Here is a 17,916-nt window from a genome sequence, read left to right as displayed (position 1 = left end):
CAAAAATTAAATAAAAAGTAAACTCTCTACAAACATTTCCAAACTTATTAACAAAAGACTTAGGACAATTGTTTGTTATAAACTATTATTTAAAAAATACCATAAATAACTTATCGTTACGGTTTATTATTTCCCGAAGGGGTAGATAGAGTTTCTAGAGATGCCCACTAAAATTCCTTTTGCTATGCACCAGCTACTAGAAACACTGTTATTTTATTGAACCGACTTACAAAGGATATTATCAGTTTGACTTATACGTATGACTATGTAATATCTCGCTTTTAGCTGAGCCGATTTTGATGCAGTTTTCAGCATAGTATATTTCAGACTTAGGAGAAGGGTTTAGAGATAATACCAGATAAAAAAAATGGAGGCGGCAAAGAACCCTTTTACGGAGACACCGGAACTCAAACCGAGACCGTATCACATGTTATTTGCTCATTCTATTTTGTCGTAGATAATTTTAAATATTAGAAGAAGGCTTATTAAAGAGTAAACTGGTACACGTGACCCTAGTTCAAACGAATTAAAGATAAACACAAAAAGCTTTAAACTAAATGATTTATATTCAATTAAAATAGAACATACTGAATGCAATCTCTATTTTATTTTAAAATTACACGTAATCCTTGCAAATACTCACAGAATACAGGTAGCTTACCTACACATTTTCAGAACATTTTATTTTCTTTACAATCTTCCCATAGCCTAGTACCTAAACCTTGTACTTATTATTCTGTGCCTATACCTACATTTAATGAGGCCTATCGCATTTTTGATCTCCAAATGGCTCAAGTGTGAACTTCGAATTTTCGTCCAATAGCGATTTAGCAAGTGTCACACGGGACCACACCATTGGACGTTCGTTACTTGGTAGCTGCTGTGATTGGACAAAAAAGCCCTTCTTATTTTTGCGCCATATGTGAATAAAAAAACGGTAGCCCTCATTTCCTCAGAACATGAATCTAAGTTTGTCTAAGACCACAGCTTAGAGTAAGTATTTCATTCATCATTACTTCATTATACAGAAAAACAAAATAATACCTACCCACCTTACATTATGTACTGGTCGGTAGGTAAAACATAGAATAAATACCTATAGGTATACACATAATCAGTTATGTATTTGTGCGACTTGACGATTAATAGATTCAGACGATTAATACAATAAGATTATTTTTATTTTTAATTATTATGCTATCGGCTTACTCATGTAACTGTTTGAACGAGGAACTCGACTAGTTTCAAGCCATAATAGAGGCTCATATTCATGAGTAGTATTTCGCGATCCACGACGTGGTGATTGATACGATAGCGTCGAAAGCGCGACAGCATAATAATTAATTTAGTATGTATGCCTCACGAAAGTTATAATGAAATCTAAGATTAATTTTTCAATAAAATATAAGATTTTCCAGAAAAACAAACTTACTGATTCGATGATTTTATTGTAACTTTCGTGAGACATACTAAATTAATTATTATGTTATCGGCTTACGTGTACGTGTGTCGCCAAATGCTCCTCATGAATATGAGCCTCTTGCATGGCTTGAAACTAGTCGAGTTAATCGTCAAAACATTACGTGAGTAAGCCGATAACATAATAATTAATTACTGATTCGATCTGAGTTATCATATCAAAATTATCACCTAAATAATAAACTAAACTTTTTCCTCTCGACAGGGCGAATTAAATAGCATGTAAATCAGCGCAACGAAGCTGCCTCGACCTTCATAACAGCCATCTTTACAATACTGTAATTTATCTAATTAAAAGCTTCAGTTAATGTAACCTTAATTTAGTACATAAAGTGGAAATTACTTTGCAAATCAATGGTCCATAAACATACGAATAATTATCATAAAAAGTAATAGTTCCAAATGTCAGCTAAGACTATCCAAATAGACGGATGCGTTATTTACAGACTTCATTAATTTCGTCACTTGGAAATTAATAGAATTCTTGACAAACTCTGCCAGATTATATTTGTTCAAAGCACCGCAGAGTTGCGTACAATTGAAGATTTCAAATAGTCTAATTTGTATTTTGTCTGGATCGTTCTGATGAAGGAGTTTCGGTGGTATTCTCTTTGCTTTCTTGTAAATACTGTCTGCTAGTAATGTTAGGTTGTAGGTCAACATTTCGGTGTTTTTCCTCGGTTCCACGCGAGCCATCCGCCCCAGTAGATAGCCTGGAAAAATACAGAGAACATAGAATATAATAGTAATAAAACATGAATAAAACTATCAAATAGTATTGAAGTCTGTCGAAGTTTCTTGAAAAACTGTACTTAAAACCGTGTAGGAAATATCTGTAATCTGTAGGTACTGCATTTATTACTAGTAAATAAAGTAAAACACCATTATATTATTATTTAAAATAAGTTCAATTGTTATTTAATCAAAATGATAAGCAATATGAGATAACTTTCAGTGATGTTTCTACAACACGATTTTCGTAGCAGAAAACATTAAAACACGCGACTGTGACAACAGGTGCTGTTAGCTAACACGAGCTTATATCAAAGTCATAAAATTCTACAAAATATCGGTCACTCTCTCCCAAAACAGTCGTTCGTAGTAAATAATAAATTGTATCACATTATTTAATCGTATACGAATACCCAGCACGCGTGTTATTCGGTCCCCATTGCCATTATTATAATTTATGTGTGACAAGTTTGTTAGTAAATTAAAATTGCGATCTTACCTCCGAACATACACAGCAGGCCCGTCAGCAGCACGATGATGGCAAGCAAGCGCTTGGTGACGTGCGGCGCCTGGTTCACGCACGATCTGCGTTCTATGCTCATAATTTAAAAATTACAACTTTTATTAACAAAATATTCACGGCACTCGAGTCGTTTCCCGCGTGAAATGGTAATAATTCGTGGCCGCTGTGGACGGCCGTGATACCTATTTTATTTTTAGCTATCTCTGCATGTTGTGTCTGTGTCGGTGAATGATCTGTCCGTCATGACATTTTTGAAGAATTCCTCAATGGTTGTCGGTTTCCTTTTCAGTAGAGTGACGTCGTGTTTATTTTTGTTGTTATAAGTATCTGTCTTTACACCTGTTGCGTTCGTTGGCGGCTAACGTACTAATGCGGTGAGTTTGGTAGACGCTACTTTCCTCGGTTGTCATAAGACAGTCTTCCTGAATATTTATTTTGTTGTACGTGTGCACTTCTGCCTGTAAAAGCGAACTGACTGAAATAATAACATGTTGGTTCTGCCATTCCCCGCCCACCGTGATGTATGAAGTTAGACATTATGGCGGGAACTAATTGTTCCCTTCCAGTGGGAGGAATGAGACTTACTCTTAATTAGCCAGACTTCGACTATGGGTGCGTCACGTCTGTGAATCAACGACGACATATATTTATTGTTAAATACTGGATGGGTACTTTATGATACTTAACGAATACAAGTTTTATTCGAACCTTAAACAAAATATATTCTTAACTATCTTACTTATATCTCAAGTAGTCTTTTTAATTACGAATGATATGATACAAAAGCTCACCTGCTTAAAAACTAAAAAGGAGCAAATTAACTGCTCAAATTACACTATTGACGTCAATGGAAAGCGTTTAGTCTATCTAAACTAAATATCAAATAAATAAAACTATATAAACATGGGAGGAAATAGAGCAGGGTCACTTTACTGGAAGATTCCGTTTATATTGAGCAGACGCAGGTGAGATCGAAATTAGATAAAGAAAACATTAAAGCGACTGATTCGTTGATCTAGCAGTCGAAGTTTGAAACGAATAGATATTGAATTTTGAAATTCTACGTAATTTTGTTTTTCATGATGAAACTTTGGTAGAGTTATGGAGTTGTTTAATACTGTGTGATTTAGTTTCTTTTAGATTAACTGACACATATCTTGACATGTTTCGTATGGAAAATATGTTAAATTCATCAGTAACAAACAGCTCAGTCAGAAATTGTAATACTGACCCTTAGTTCGCAAATAGTGTCATCAATTACCAAAAGAATTGATAGAAACCGATACTCTGTATTCCCGCTTGAAAACCCTCGATCAACGTGCCTGTGTCAAACCTGCTTACCCCAACTTTTCCTTAATTTTTTAATGAATATATTTTGTAACTCATTGATTTGAATACAATAAAACACACACATAGATACATAATTACATTATCATTTATTGTAAAACTATAATTATAAAATATTACCAGTATCAATAATTCTATAATACTAATTAAACCTATATTTTACAATGTCATATTTATTATAATAATCAGTAAAATTAACGTGGGTATATTGTCACCATTATTATCAATCTAATTTTGAATTAAAAGCTAGGTCCAGCCATTTTCTTAATAAAAGTCATTTTCAAAAAAGCTGTGAGGAATCTTAATGCTAAATTAAAAGTAATTACTAATTGCTTTCCAAATAACTTGCTTTAGCATTTCCGTAAAACGAATAATGCCAAGATTCTTTACATTTTGTTATTCACTTTCAAATTAAACGCTCATCTATCTATTAATATCTTATTTAAAATGGCACGTATAAACTTATAATAAAGGTCTTATTGTTTAACTTGCGCAAAGCTATTGCGCAAAGTGTATGAAGTTTGCGCAAAGGAAGTTAGCGACAAGATATGAAAAGAATAAAGAATTTAATAATTATTTAGGCTTTTTTATGTAAAATCTTTAAAAACCATATTGAATTACGTTTTGTCCTCCGAAATATGTGATTTATTTACAAAAAGAGGAATATTCGCGCTATTTACTCAATGGCCAAAATAAATAACCGACCCTAATCCAAAATCTTGAATCAATCTATGTCTTTATCAGACTCAGAAACTCAATAGAACTAATGTCAATAATTGGTCTCAATATCAAAGATTTTGGATTGAGATCGGTTGTTTAATTTGACCGATACATTTTGTGGTATTTAAAAAATCGTTCGTACTGCTTACTGGCCCATGTTAAACAGCATTTTGAGGTCTTCAATGGTAAGCTTGGAGTTGTTGGTATTCTTGGCGCCTGTGAGCACGTTCTCTGCCAACTCCAGTTTGGCTTGTTGCAGCTTTCTGATTGATTGCTCCACCGTATCAACGCACATGAATCTAGGACAAACATTTTTGATTAATTAATCATGTTTATTGAAATGTGAAGAACAGTTCTACATATTTATGTTTTAAAAGTTTGACCGAAATGTGTAAAAAATTGGTTTGATTTATTTAAAAATCCTATGTAATCTGCCTAAATACATGAAATTATTAATAGTTCTAATGAAAACTGTACAATAATAGAGTAATAGGTACTGCATATGTTATTTTTTCCACATTACTCCCCCGCCTTCCCCGATTTGGATGACTCACAAATTAGTATAACTGCTGAAAAAGTGTTTCTGTCGTAATGGCAATGGCGCAGCGAGCAACAATGTATAGTTCAGTGATTTACTTGGCAGATATCACCAAAAATCACTAGCATAAAGCAACAAAATGTTCAATAGGTTATTAGATAATTTGTAGCAACGATGCGACGACGACCGACGTCACAAATTACTGGCCACTGCAAATATCTGGCATATGTAGCTAATGAGAGAATTTGGCAAACGACTGCGTTCCGTCTGCAACTACAATGACTTTCAAAATGAAAGTGGGATCCCGAGGTTTCTTGTTAATTACTGTTTGTTACAATGAGTTATTTACGGAGTCGTTATTAAGCTTTCTGTTAATACACGTGTAGGTTGAAATTAGAAGATTATTTCGCCCTTTTTAGTTTCGGTCTGGCGTTTATTTGATGATTTTCCATCAAAATATCTTTTGTCCTTTGTTTAAAACACAAATTGACGCAATATTATATAATAACAACAACTTGGTTGTAAACACTGCTTGATGGTATCATTAGAACTTGAGACGGGATATTTACCATGTTTATTTATCACGGATGAGCTCATTTCATCCGTGATTAAGGCGCTTGCAACAGTGTCGAAATACCGGAAACTCATAGACGTAAATAAACATGGTAAATATTTCGTCTCAAGTTCTAATGATAGTGTTAGTGACCAGTTTAAAAACTTATACTGCTTGACAGGTCGGTTGGCGCCATGTCTGGACAGTTGCACAGCCACTCCTACTGCGCAACGTGTTGATTCCCACTCGGTGAATTAACTTTTTGTGTGATCCAGAAATAATTTGTGTGGGTCTAGGTGTAAAGTGCATGTAAATATGATGCATGTATGTAAACGGCATCCATGACAGGGGAGAAGATTCTGAATGGGTTAACGTATCGTTGTATCATAACGCCTGTTATCCCTGAAATGGTAGGCAGAGTTGCACAATTGCACATTGTGGCACGTATTGCCACTGTAAAATGTACACCCACTTTGGCTGATGGCTTAAAGTTTAAAAAAAAGTAGGTTGAGGATGTGATGACCAATAAGTAATGCAGTTACCTATAAATATTAACATCCTTGGTCTGTCCGACCCTGTAGATGCGGTCCTGTGCTTGTTCCTCGAGCTGTGGGTTCCAGTGCGGGTCCAGGAGTAACAAGTGGTTCGCTCCACACAGATTCAGCCCCACGCCACCAGCGCAGAGCGAGAGTAGCATTACCTGGGAACATTTATTGTTTCGTTAAAACTCATATTAAAAATGTGAATATTTATTGTTTAGTTGGAACTCATATTGTTTAAGAAAAACATTAGCTCTACTAGCTTCAAGTTGCTCCGGGTCTCTTATTCATAAGCTGTATCTAGTGGAGATTTTTCGAATGGTCCGTGTGTTTCTAAGCCGTGACATTTACTCTGGAATTACGAGCAATCAGATTGATAGATCGCCATAGCCAAGAGCAGACTTATAAAAACAAAATTGACGAGCATGCATGAAAAGCTTGATAAATGTAGATGGATCTAATGAGGTTTCATTGGCGTTTCATTGTCTCCTGCAACCACAATAGGAGACACAGACAAGCGCGATGACGACGACACTACAACATTCCCTTACCCTGACATCGGAGTTAGGATCATTGATGGCGGTGAGTAGCGGGGCCCGCGCGGGGACGGGCACGGCGCCGCTGAGCGTGACGCTGCGCACGCGGGCCGCCTTCAGCTGGGACTCCACCAGCCGGAGCACCGACGTCCACTGGGATACCACCACTGCTTTGTGACCTGTACACAGAACATTCGTTTAAATGAAAACTACATAATAACGTACATAGGTGAAGGTGAACATAGAATACATACGTGTTAATGTATGATTATCACATAAGAAGCTTAAAAAGAGAGAAAATACCCGGAAGGGATTTGGGGATTGGGGGTGAGGCAAGAGCAAGCCTTTGGCCTCTAATAGAGGTTTAGACACTAGGATGAAAAGAAAATAACCACATCTACAATTATGTTACTTCAATTTCAAAGCCAGTTTGAGATAGTACTGAGCATCTATTGATGATGATGTAATACCGACCTTTATGAACAAAGACTTCGTTGTTGAGGCAGTCCATGACGGCCTTGATCTTGGAGGAAGGGTTGCTGAGCTCGAACACCGGGTTGTTGGGGGACAGGACGGAGCGGATCGCTTCCGCCGCCGTGGTGCCTTCTTGTGGGGGGCCTTCGTCATCCTCGTCGTCGGACTTTTTACTCTGGAAGAGAAAATTGTAATGATATTACTGTAAACGATTTGATTATGTTGTACAAACAGATATGTGGATTTATTAGCATACGCGTAATTCGTTACAATAGATCTTTTAGGCACACAGATAAAATTCGAAGAAAGTAAGCGAGAAAGTAAAGTAAGAGTAAGTGGAAAGTAAACTTGAAGAAAATCATGATTGCTTAAGTTCAGGAGTTAAAAGCTATCAAATCAGGGTATAGTTTCTTAGGTTGTGAACAAGACCTACTGCTAGAAAAACTCATACCACTTTTACTCTTATTTAAACACCGAATCAAATATACCTACATATCTTAATTAACAACTTAGCGAAATAAAAGAAGTATATTTTTTTATGGGACAAGCTCGCCTCAGCCTCTCATACCGCTGCACTTTCTGTAAGTCAGGATCTACAGTAGATACAAACATGAAAACACCGGAACACTGATGTCCGTCGCGTCCCAGGAACATGAATGACTGTCTTGGATCCCGCAACGAAATAAATCAGAAGATATTATTAGAGGAGAAGAAAAGAAGTATAAGTGATTATACCTTTCTCCTGGAACTAGAGTCCTCGATGGAGAGTTTGTTGAGCTCGGCGAGCAGGTCGTGCCCGGCGGGGTCTATGTGCACGTCGGGCGCGCTGTCCTCGTCCAACATGGCGGCGATGAGCCCGCAGTGGCAACACACCTGCCGCAGCCGCAGCAGGAGTACCAGGATCTCGTGGGACTTCACTGGCTTCGCTCCTGGAGAAGAAAATATGTATAAAGTAATATTGCTTTGTGGTGGCGTTGGTGTACTTTGTCACTCTTACTTTTCTCATATTCGACAGTGCAGTAGCGCTTTCTCATAAATCTGAACCTTTCAAATGAGGTCCAACTCACCTACCAAGCGTAGAGATTATTGAAAGCACCCGAACGGTGCTTTTCCACCAGATATGTGCTATGTAGCTATGCTACGAAGATGTAATAGGTAAGCTCGGAAACTATATGATCGTTTCTACTGATACTAAGCTGTGCAAGGAAGTTGCGCAGTTCGAATATGCGATGTATCGGTAGTAGGGAGCCATCCATAGCACGCATCGTACCTTATAAATACATAGCTTAGCTTACCAATGAATATATGATTAGTGGAAGCCAATCGCATCCACAGCAAAGTTGCATAGCTCATCTTTGGTGTAAAGGCATCCTAATAAGTAGAAGTGATTTCAATCCAGCTTTGTAACTAAGAATATTTTTTTGGTATATATGTAATGTAATAGTTTCACAATGAACCTTGCAAGGCGATCATTTTCTTGTGCATCTTGTGGTAGGCGCTGTTCCCGGCCGAGGTGAACCCCTGCGCGTCCGAGCTCTTCTCAGCACGCTGGTGCAGGAACTGGGCGAACAGCGTCTTCGAGAACACTAGCACCTGACGAGTAATAGTTATGTTTCATAGTTAGAAAGTGTTATTTCTTAAAAGCTTTACACTACAAAATGTTAAAAAAATCTTAAGAATAACCATTAGAGAGAAAAGAACATCAGAATTATCGTAAGACAATTCTGACATTGTCTGTAAATAATTGACACTGCTTGAATGAACCATAAATAGGGGCTCCGGTTGAACTCGAAATTAGTCGGACAACTCTATTGAGTTGTCCTAATTCGTATTTTCCCCCTAATCTCTTTTTTTTATGAAACACGCCGGTAATCGAGCAGGCGTATTACCTGATGGTAAGCAATCGCCGCCGCCCATGGACACTTGAAACACCAGAGGCGTTACAAGTGCGTTGCCGGCTTTTTTAGTTGTTCGGGAATCGGGGATGGGGAAGATTGGGAAGGGGGAAATTGGGCCTCCGTAACCTCACTCACACAACGCAAACGTTGTTTCACGTCGGTTTTCTGTGAGGCCGTGGTATCACTCATTCGTGCCGAAGCATGGCTCTCCTTACCTTCTGGTAGACATTCATCTCCTGCGACGTGAGCGTGACAGTCCTGGTATGCGCAGCTCTTTGCGGCAGACAGGCGAGTTGTCCGCGCGCCACCAGCTGTTGCTTGGTCCGCCGCAGGAGCAGGCACTGCATTATCGTACTCAGCCGCTCCTGCCCGCCCAAACTCTTGTTGTCTATCCATTTCTTCCACATCTGGAAATGAATGATCATCATATAATGTATATCAATGGTTAACTGACTAGTCAAATTATCTATCTATGAATCGGTGAAATGCTAAAAGAAAAATTAAACACGACTTTGTCAGAATTAGTAAATCAAAATGGTAGACATTTTCAAAAACTTGAACTACGACAAAAGTGTTTATGTCGAAAACTAATAAAAGTAAATGGAATAGCGTCTATCTGGTCTAATTATTAGACATTGTAAGGTTAGTTCGCCCACCCTAGGTATAGTTGTATGAGTAACAGGCACTTTCATTAAATGTTTAGTATTTTAAAGTGTCAGTCAGTAGTAAGAGATATAAGAGCTTAATGCAAACAGCAAGCAACATGCATGGTATTCAAAATTTCTGCATAACAGGGTAATGATAAGCATCTGTAATTTCACGCTTTTTATCCCCGAAGGGGTAGGCAGAGGTGCATTTCTGCCTACCCCTTCGGTGTATGTAATGTGATGTAATTTGCACATTACGGCACGTAATGCCGCTATACAATGTACACCCACTTTTCACCACTTGTGTTATAAGTTTCATGTAATAGGGGTGAGCCTATTGCCATAAACTGGGCACAACTCCAGACTCCGTGCTACTACGACAATAATAAGTTCAAAATATAATAATAGTCTACTCACAGTAAGATCATCGAAAGGCGAGCACCGTAGGAACTTGAGCAGAGCAAACAGGTCCAAGTCCTTGTTCTGCACGGGCGTCCCGGTGAGACACCAGCGGCGCGGCGCGCGCAGGGCCCCGGCCGCCGCGCACGTCGCCGACTTGTGGTTGCGGACCACGTGCGCCTCGTCCAATATCACGCGCCGCCAGTACACGCACATCAGGACGCCTTTCTGTGGGGAAGGAATCAAAACATTATTGATAATTATACAAATGTAGTTAAAATTGACGATCTGGGAATGAAACTCCGAATCGTTTAATTTGGGCAACAAGACCGTGTTATGGTAAGATAGCATTGATTGAGCTTATTTTCAACTCAATATAAAAATGGTGCCTCTGCATATAGCGACTCGCAAATAGTGCAACTTTTTATCATTCCACTAGGGAATTTCTTTTTTCAAGATATTGCCTTTATAACCGTCCATCAGCATATCAGCAACAAGACGTCTCCTACTGAACATAGCTTCCCCCAATTTTGACCAGCTAGAAGCAACTAGCATCTAGCGACTTCTCGCAACCCCTATGAGGTCGTCCGGTCCACCTTGTAGTCATCAACATCGGATGAAAAACTCTAGATGTGAACGTATATACCATAAGACTAGAGAATATAGATAGACATACCTTCTCATTATCCCTCTGCATAATGTTATATGTAGTGAGCACGAGGTCGTGCGGGGCGAGGCGGGAGGCCTGCTGGGTCCTGTTGGCGCCGTGGTGCAGGCAGACGGACAGGGCGTGCGCCCGGCAGTGCTTGCCCACCTCGCCCGCCCACTGCTGCATCAGGGACGCCGGGCATACCACCAGCGTGCCGCCGCGGGCCACTAAGGGGTTACATGGGGTTATTGTGTGTTACAAGTGGTTTTTGAGGACTATAGATGGCGCTGGTGATGCTTAAAGTCGACGCAAAATATTGTAAACTAAAGTTAGCAACTTAATAATCGTTTTATTATGATTTCGGGCATAGTTTTGTCATAAATATACCCTTTTGCCACACGTTAGCTAGATTTCTCTCAGAAATACAACTGTAGAAATAAAACTACTATTCATGATAACGTAAGCAGAAAAACAGACGAAAAAATTAAGATTTGTAGCAACAAGAATCAAAAGACTAGCACAGAGTGTAGTTTTTCGTGGATAACACGTAACTCATTATAATTTAAAAACTGTAGATGTTATATAATATTATTCTGATAACAGTTGGAACTTTCCCAAACATTGGAGCCATTTGGACGTCGACTTACGGGACAACCTGTATAAGTTATAGATTCTCAAGCCAATTTCTTTAAAAATAATATGCTATGACAGTTAAGGAGACAAATACTCACTCTTCCCCCTAGCAGGTCCATCATCATCCTCATCATCGTCATCATCATCGATCTTGTCCTCCTTGTCGCTCGCTATCAGGGATATCATCGTGATGGTTTTACCCAGACCCATGTCGTCCGCTGTAACAGAAAATTACTGAATTAGAAACAGACCGCGATACTCAGATAGTTTAATAGTTACTTAACCCAGTCCCTAGGAATTGTTTTCGGAACAAAATCGTTATTAGGAAATGGTTTACGTAATCATTATACAAATATACATGACTCTGAGTGTGGCTGTTAGATTTTATTAGCCATTAATAGCATTACTCCAATAAAACTAATTGATTTATCATGAATAGATTTTAAATATGACCTCATAAAACATTTGGTAACTTTGAAGAAGTAAATTATTGTGTTATTTACCTACATTCAAGTAAAATTATAATCCCTAGTTAAGTCTTTGACTGCAAATAGAAAACTGTTGAAGGTAAATCCTCCACTAACGACGTTCAATGTGTTAATCTGTCAGTGAAGCAAGGCGCTCGTTCCAAAGTGTTGCTTCGAATATATAGTCAGTATACCTAGTATCCCAGCCCTAGGCCTCTGCGTCTCCCTCCAGCGCAGCCAGGCCAGCGCGTGCAGCTGGTGCGGCATGAGCGAGGACTTCATGGCGCGGGGCGGCGCCGCCAGCTCCGACTCCGACGGACGGGACGCCAGCGACTCGTACAGGTCGCGCAGCCGGTCCAGGATCAGGTTCCTCTCAGCCATGTGGGTCGCCATTGCTGTGAGGAAGATGAGAAGATACATTATGATGATTTTTTTGGTTGATAATTTAATGGTCTGGTGGACAATAGGTACCGTAGCTTATGTGTGACATTAGAATCGTTTTTTTAAACATAACCGGATTTTCTCCTGTGTCGTGGTGCAACAATTTGTAGCTCACACCAAGTGTTGCTCCGTGCGGGAATCGAACCCGGTACGCATTGCACGGGAGTAGTACTAATATTTATTATAAAGCTGAAGAGATTGTTTGTTTATTTGAACTACTGGTTCTTAAATAATAATCGGTTATGGACCATTAAATATCACGCTGCGGAGCCGAACAACGGATGAATTAATAAAGTTACGAACGAATGCGTGCAGTATTCTAACCATACGAGTAGATTGTACTCACCCTGTTTGCCGAACATGCGCGGCATGACAGCATTGCTGGCCTTCTGCAGCTCGTCCCAGCTGAGGGCCTTCTTGTCCACGTCCACTGCACCATCTGTAACAACCCCGTGATATTCAAAGAAACACATCACATCACATCAACAGCCTATAAGTGACCACTGCTGACCAAAGGCCTCTTCTCACACAGAGAAGGTTTGAGCATTAATCACCATGCTTGCTCAATGCGGGTTGGCGATTTTAAACTTATAGTTTAGAAATTAGAAGCCTAGGTTTCCTTACTATGTTTTCCTTCACCGTTTGTCACTGGTGTCTAAATAACCTTAGAAAGTACATGTAACTCGGAAAAAGACACATTGGTACTTGGTGCCGTCGATTTAAAAAATACTTTCTTCCATAAATAGGAAAGTTTGTGAGGACATATTATGTATCATTCGTTTTATGTCGTTCGTTACGCAAAAAGATTATCAGCAAATTAAATACATACTACATAGGAAGAATACATTTCTGATGTGGACTTTGTGCTTAACATATGAGTCTATACTGTTAACTGATGTGGTTTAAGTTCAAATTACCTTCATCGACCACCATGTTGGCGACCTTCTCGCCCTGCCTTCGGAACTGCTCTTCCAGACTGGTCATCCTCTCTATGAGCCTGCTGCCGCCGTCCGGGAGCGTGTTCACGTCCATCTCTTCGAGGAGGTACTGGAGACAAACAGTGTCATGAAGCATAATGTGAGAGTGTGAGGATCTTTTCCTGGGTCATGGATGTGAATTCACGACACACCCAGATTCGGAACCATAAGCACCAGAGGAGTTGCTGGACTTTGAGGAGCCCAGAGGAGGTCGTTTAGATCCCCGGTATCTTCATAACAGGGTGGTTTTTCAGGTTATTGTTGTTTTAAAAATGCCTGTATTTCAAAACTGTGATAGTCCAAGATCCATTAAAAACCTACCTTAACATTCTTGAGGTCCTCCTTCAAGGACTCCAACTTCATCAGCTCGGCCTCCCTGACGTGCTTCTTCACATACACGACCTGCTGGCCAGGGTGGCTGGGCGGCATCAGGTACTTGGTGATCGTCTTCGAATTCGACATATCCTCCTGTTTGGGCTTCAGCGACTTTCGTTCTTTTGGCGACTTTGGTTCTGCTTTTGGCTGTGGAAAGATATTTAATAATTGATCTGAAGCCTTGCAATCCTAGATTAGGAAGGCAGAGGGATGTGTATACAATGTAGCACCAGCCTTTCAGTTGTTATGTTATGAGTCTAAAGAAATAAGGTAACAAGGGCTCTTGTAAAAACTTTAGACTAGGGTTTAAAAAACCGACTTGCAAGTTGCAACATCTAAGCTTTCTACTCGATGACTCGACTAACAAGGCAGTAAATTATTTTATATTTACTTTTAATACGGTTTAATAATTTTTTCTCCGACTTGGGGATCAAGGATCAGGTCAGTGGGTCATCCTATGAGCGGATACCTGTTGCTCGTCAATCGCGCTTGTGACTACTCAACTAGAAGATTCGATCCCGGGATCCCGGTCATATTCTAGGCCTAAAATTTTCGGAATAAGTTTCAAAAATCCCCAGATTTTCGGAATTGATATAGTATTTAAATATGTGACTCGACCAACGAGACAGTTAAAAAATAAATTGTAACAATTCAATTGTAAAACTTACAGATCTCGGGCTTCGAGGCATCGCGATCTAATTTAAGTTTTATACACTTCACTATACCTCCATGCACAATATTGAATCATTCACAGTTTATAAGAATTATATAAAACAATCTAATACCATAACATTTAACCATCACAATATAAAAAATAAATAGCTGGAGTTTTGTAAAAATGTTTAGTAACGGCGTTGATCAATTCGAATTGATTATGACAGCTTTTGTTCGTAAATTGTTAGGTTTACCCACATTATTTTATTTTTAATGCATGATCATGAGAACATGTAGGTGTTCTCTAACGGGTAGTCATTATGAAATACGAAACTATTTAAGTAAAATCTTGCGTAATTATTTTGTTTAACAAAAGTGCATTTTAGATATTTTTTTAGTTCAACAATTGATAAAATGTAAAATATGCCAATTGCTCGAGCAACCGCACGTCATAAGTGCGATCGGTACCTAAGCAAGAGCTTGGGTACGATTCCCGATCCGATTATAGATTTAATTCAAATAGTTTAGATTTTACAACTTCTGAAGAAGTCTTTACTTGGTAATAAGTAACGACTTGAAAAATATTTGGTAATTAATTATTGCATGGGGCTCAATAACTGATAAAAATATGACATTTCTATAGCTTTTGATATTGGACTTCCAAGGAATTTGGGGGATATAAAAGGAATGCTTTAAGTGAACTACTACTCACCTCATCCTCATCATCGCTGCTCAACGCAATGATCTCCGGCTTCGTATCAATAATAGTGACGTCATCGTCATACCGTATAAAATTCTCCTTCGCTTTATTCACTATCAAATTATTAAGCACCTTATTCCTAAGACTGCTAGACGTATTTTTCTCTGTATCATTCACTATAATACATTCATCTTTATTGTCTAACGATTTTCTTGCATTAATAGATTCATTTGTTATGTCTTGAAGGGGGCTTGAGAAGGGGGAGCAGGTTATTTTTGAGGAATCCTGGTCTTCTGTCGTCTTCTCTGGAGTTTTCGGTGGTATTTCCAGTTCTGGAAGGTCTGTGAGACTGGCCACGGAGCCGTGGTTTGAGTTTCGATGGCTCTAAAATAGAAATGGTGTTATAGTTAATGGAAGTTAGCGTCTTTGTATAATTAAAGTTCTAACCGCCGTACTCAGAGACATTCAAAGTATTAACTGCCGAAAGAAAACTGCTGAAGGTTTAAAGTTGGTCACCAGTGTTCTACGTGCGGTGAACGTGTTAATGGTTACTTAACCCAGTCCTTAGCAATTGTTTTCGGAACAAAATCGTTACTAAGGAATTATGTAAATAATCATTAAATGAATCTGATTATGGCAGCAAAACGTCTAAAACCACTACAGCGATACTGCAAACACGATCAAACTTTCTAAATGTATAATAATATACTGCAGTAGCTACTCTAGTAAAACACAAAAAAATTTCAAATATTCTTAAGACATAAGAAAAATATACTCACATCATCAGACTGTATAAAGTCAGACTCGTCACTGTCATTGTCCTTCGGCACCACACCCATGATACTCATCCTCGTAGCCCTGGACATCACCATCTGATCCTCATCAGGCCCATCGTCTTCACTTTCATCATACTCCTCTTCCGTACCCTCATCACTGTCATCGGAACCATCATACACTAACGATTTAGTCTTATCAACCTTTGCACTTTCATTCTGAACATCTTCGTCATCACTATCCGTAACAATTCTACTCTCATTCTTAGATAGATTATCTTCTATCATACTTTGATCATTAATTTTCTGCTTATTCCCACTGTCTATTTTCAACGGAGTGTCCTTTGTACATAATAACTTCTTGTGCTTGTCATGTTCAATTATAATTGAGTTTTCTGTATCGGAGTCAATAAGCATCATCCGTTTCTTGGTTTTGCGTCCAATAATTGAGTCATTGTTACTGGCTGATGATTTTCTCATCAGTGGTCTGCGTTTTGGAACTATTTCGGGTGAAACTGTCTCTGTTAAAAAGGATTTAAGAAAGTTAGAAGAGAATAATTCTGGGCATACATGTTACAAAATAGGTTTTACTTTAAAAGCATCACAACAAAGATGAGAACAGTATAAATAAGTTCAAATAATTACCATTATCCGAAGAACTTAAAACTACTTTATTGGAAGAGTCCGATTGCCTTCTGATACTGCCTCTGTTGCTTGCATTTGTATCTATGAAACAAATAAATTGTATTATAGGTATAAATAATAATAAATTAAATAAATTGTTGCCCCAAAATATGCATGCATGACATTTTCATTCAGAGTAATTAAATAACTCAACACTATTTTTAAATATACATATTTAATAAGCTCTGTTAACAAAACACCTACCTATTTTGTCTTATCATTCAGGAAACATTAAAAAAAACTAATCTCATTTCACAGTACAAAACTTGTAAACTTGTAACATATTTAAATTATTCAATTAACTATATCAAGATACTTGAGAAATACCAAAATGTTTGGTCGCTTACCATCATCACTGCTAGATATAACATGGCTATGGACCACACTGCTTCGTTTGACCACAGATTTGGACACATTCTTTGGTGCCTTCTCTTTCTCATTTTCATCTACAAGCAAAGGAAACAACAACATAGAAATAAAACACAACATAGATCATGTCAAAGCTGTCTTTTTTTATATTTTTATATCAGAGATTGGAAATAGCTGGGGTCGTCACTTTGAGCTGTTTGTGACGCTGCGTTGTGGGTACAAAGATATCTATTTAGTTATATTATTAACTGGTTGTAGTTTTAAGAAGAATACATTGTATATTTGGATGAGAACAGCCCACATTCGGCAGCGGAAATCACATTGTTTGTGTCATGAATTCAATGTAAATAATGCAATGAAAACGTTATTAAGTCATTATTAGTAAACAGTACAGTGTTTGTATTTACCATCTGTTGTAGATTCTTCAGATTCAGCAACGAAAACTGTGTGATTTTTCTTCTTTACACCAAAAGATTCGTCAACTAAACTATCGTCGATAAATTCCGACTCGGAACCACTATCGGCCGCTGTCTCATTGCGGTATTCAAAGAATGAACTCTCCATTGTGTTTAGAAAGATAAAACTATCAGTTTACAATAAAAATTTCATTATTTATTGAAAATAAAAATAATGACCGACCATTCAAAACAATTTTGAAAGAAATTGTCGTTTACAACGTTTAGTTTTTGCTACTGAATGTCTAAAATCCTAAAACAAAGAGGTTGATTAGTTTTAGATTCATTTTGTCAAGTATATATAAAGGCATTTTTTTACGTAGATTATTATTTACATTGAATGATAAAATACTG

The 17,916-nt window shown here is 38.2% G+C and overlaps 2 protein-coding genes across 3 annotated transcripts; both read right to left on the bottom strand.

The window, feature by feature from the left end:
- Positions 1 to 547: 547 nt before the first annotated feature.
- On the bottom strand, positions 548 to 3,289 carry LOC118275418 (uncharacterized). Its single transcript, XM_035593362.2, has 2 exons — positions 2,711 to 3,289; positions 548 to 2,192 (listed from the first exon to the last, which is right to left on the bottom strand). Exons 1-2 carry the CDS (start codon positions 2,811 to 2,813, stop codon positions 1,885 to 1,887), a joined length of 411 nt encoding a protein of 136 aa, XP_035449255.1. The 5' UTR covers positions 2,814 to 3,289; the 3' UTR covers positions 548 to 1,884.
- An 864-nt stretch (positions 3,290 to 4,153) lies between these two features.
- Positions 4,154 to 17,777, bottom strand: LOC118275398 (transcription termination factor 2). 2 transcript variants are annotated; one of them, XM_035593333.2, is made up of 19 exons: positions 17,515 to 17,777; positions 17,086 to 17,184; positions 16,700 to 16,780; positions 16,061 to 16,575; positions 15,294 to 15,665; positions 13,874 to 14,074; positions 13,493 to 13,622; positions 12,922 to 13,014; positions 12,329 to 12,529; positions 11,766 to 11,885; positions 11,062 to 11,261; positions 10,404 to 10,613; positions 9,555 to 9,746; positions 8,899 to 9,034; positions 8,177 to 8,370; positions 7,442 to 7,616; positions 6,983 to 7,146; positions 6,435 to 6,592; positions 4,154 to 5,100 (listed from the first exon to the last, which is right to left on the bottom strand). In XM_035593333.2, the coding sequence occupies exons 1-19, from the start codon at positions 17,669 to 17,671 to the stop codon at positions 4,947 to 4,949; spliced, it is 3,552 nt and encodes a 1,183-aa protein (XP_035449226.2). In that variant the 5' UTR covers positions 17,672 to 17,777; the 3' UTR covers positions 4,154 to 4,946. The 2 variants fall into 2 exon arrangements, with proteins under 2 accessions (XP_035449226.2, XP_050551233.1); XM_050695276.1 differs by having other exon boundaries at positions 17,086 to 17,178.
- Positions 17,778 to 17,916: the final 139 nt, after the last annotated feature.

This window comes from Spodoptera frugiperda, chromosome 8 (assembly GCF_023101765.2).
Source record: "Spodoptera frugiperda isolate SF20-4 chromosome 8, AGI-APGP_CSIRO_Sfru_2.0, whole genome shotgun sequence".
Classification (NCBI taxonomy): domain Eukaryota; kingdom Metazoa; phylum Arthropoda; class Insecta; order Lepidoptera; family Noctuidae; genus Spodoptera; species Spodoptera frugiperda.
Note: the sequence above shows the minus strand (reverse complement) of the source record. Positions and strands in the feature narration are given on the sequence as shown.

Bases quoted from the DNA above. Each gene is read 5' to 3' on its own strand.
- LOC118275398 (XM_035593333.2), bottom strand. From the start codon at position 17,671: ATGGAGAGTTCATTCTTTGAATACCGCAATGAGACAGCGGCCGATAGT. The intron at 17,185-17,514 runs GTAAATACAAAC...CTTTGCTTGTAG, and splicing joins TGAAGAATCTACAACAGATG to ATGAAAATGAGAAAGAGAAG. The intron at 13,623-13,873 runs GTAGGTTTTTAA...GTTTGTCTCCAG, and splicing joins AGGACCTCAAGAATGTTAAG to TACCTCCTCGAAGAGATGGA.
- LOC118275418 (XM_035593362.2), bottom strand. From the start codon at position 2,813: ATGAGCATAGAACGCAGATCGTGCGTGAACCAGGCGCCGCACGTCACC. The intron at 2,193-2,710 runs GTAAGATCGCAA...GTATTTTTCCAG, and splicing joins CCTGCTGTGTATGTTCGGAG to GCTATCTACTGGGGCGGATG.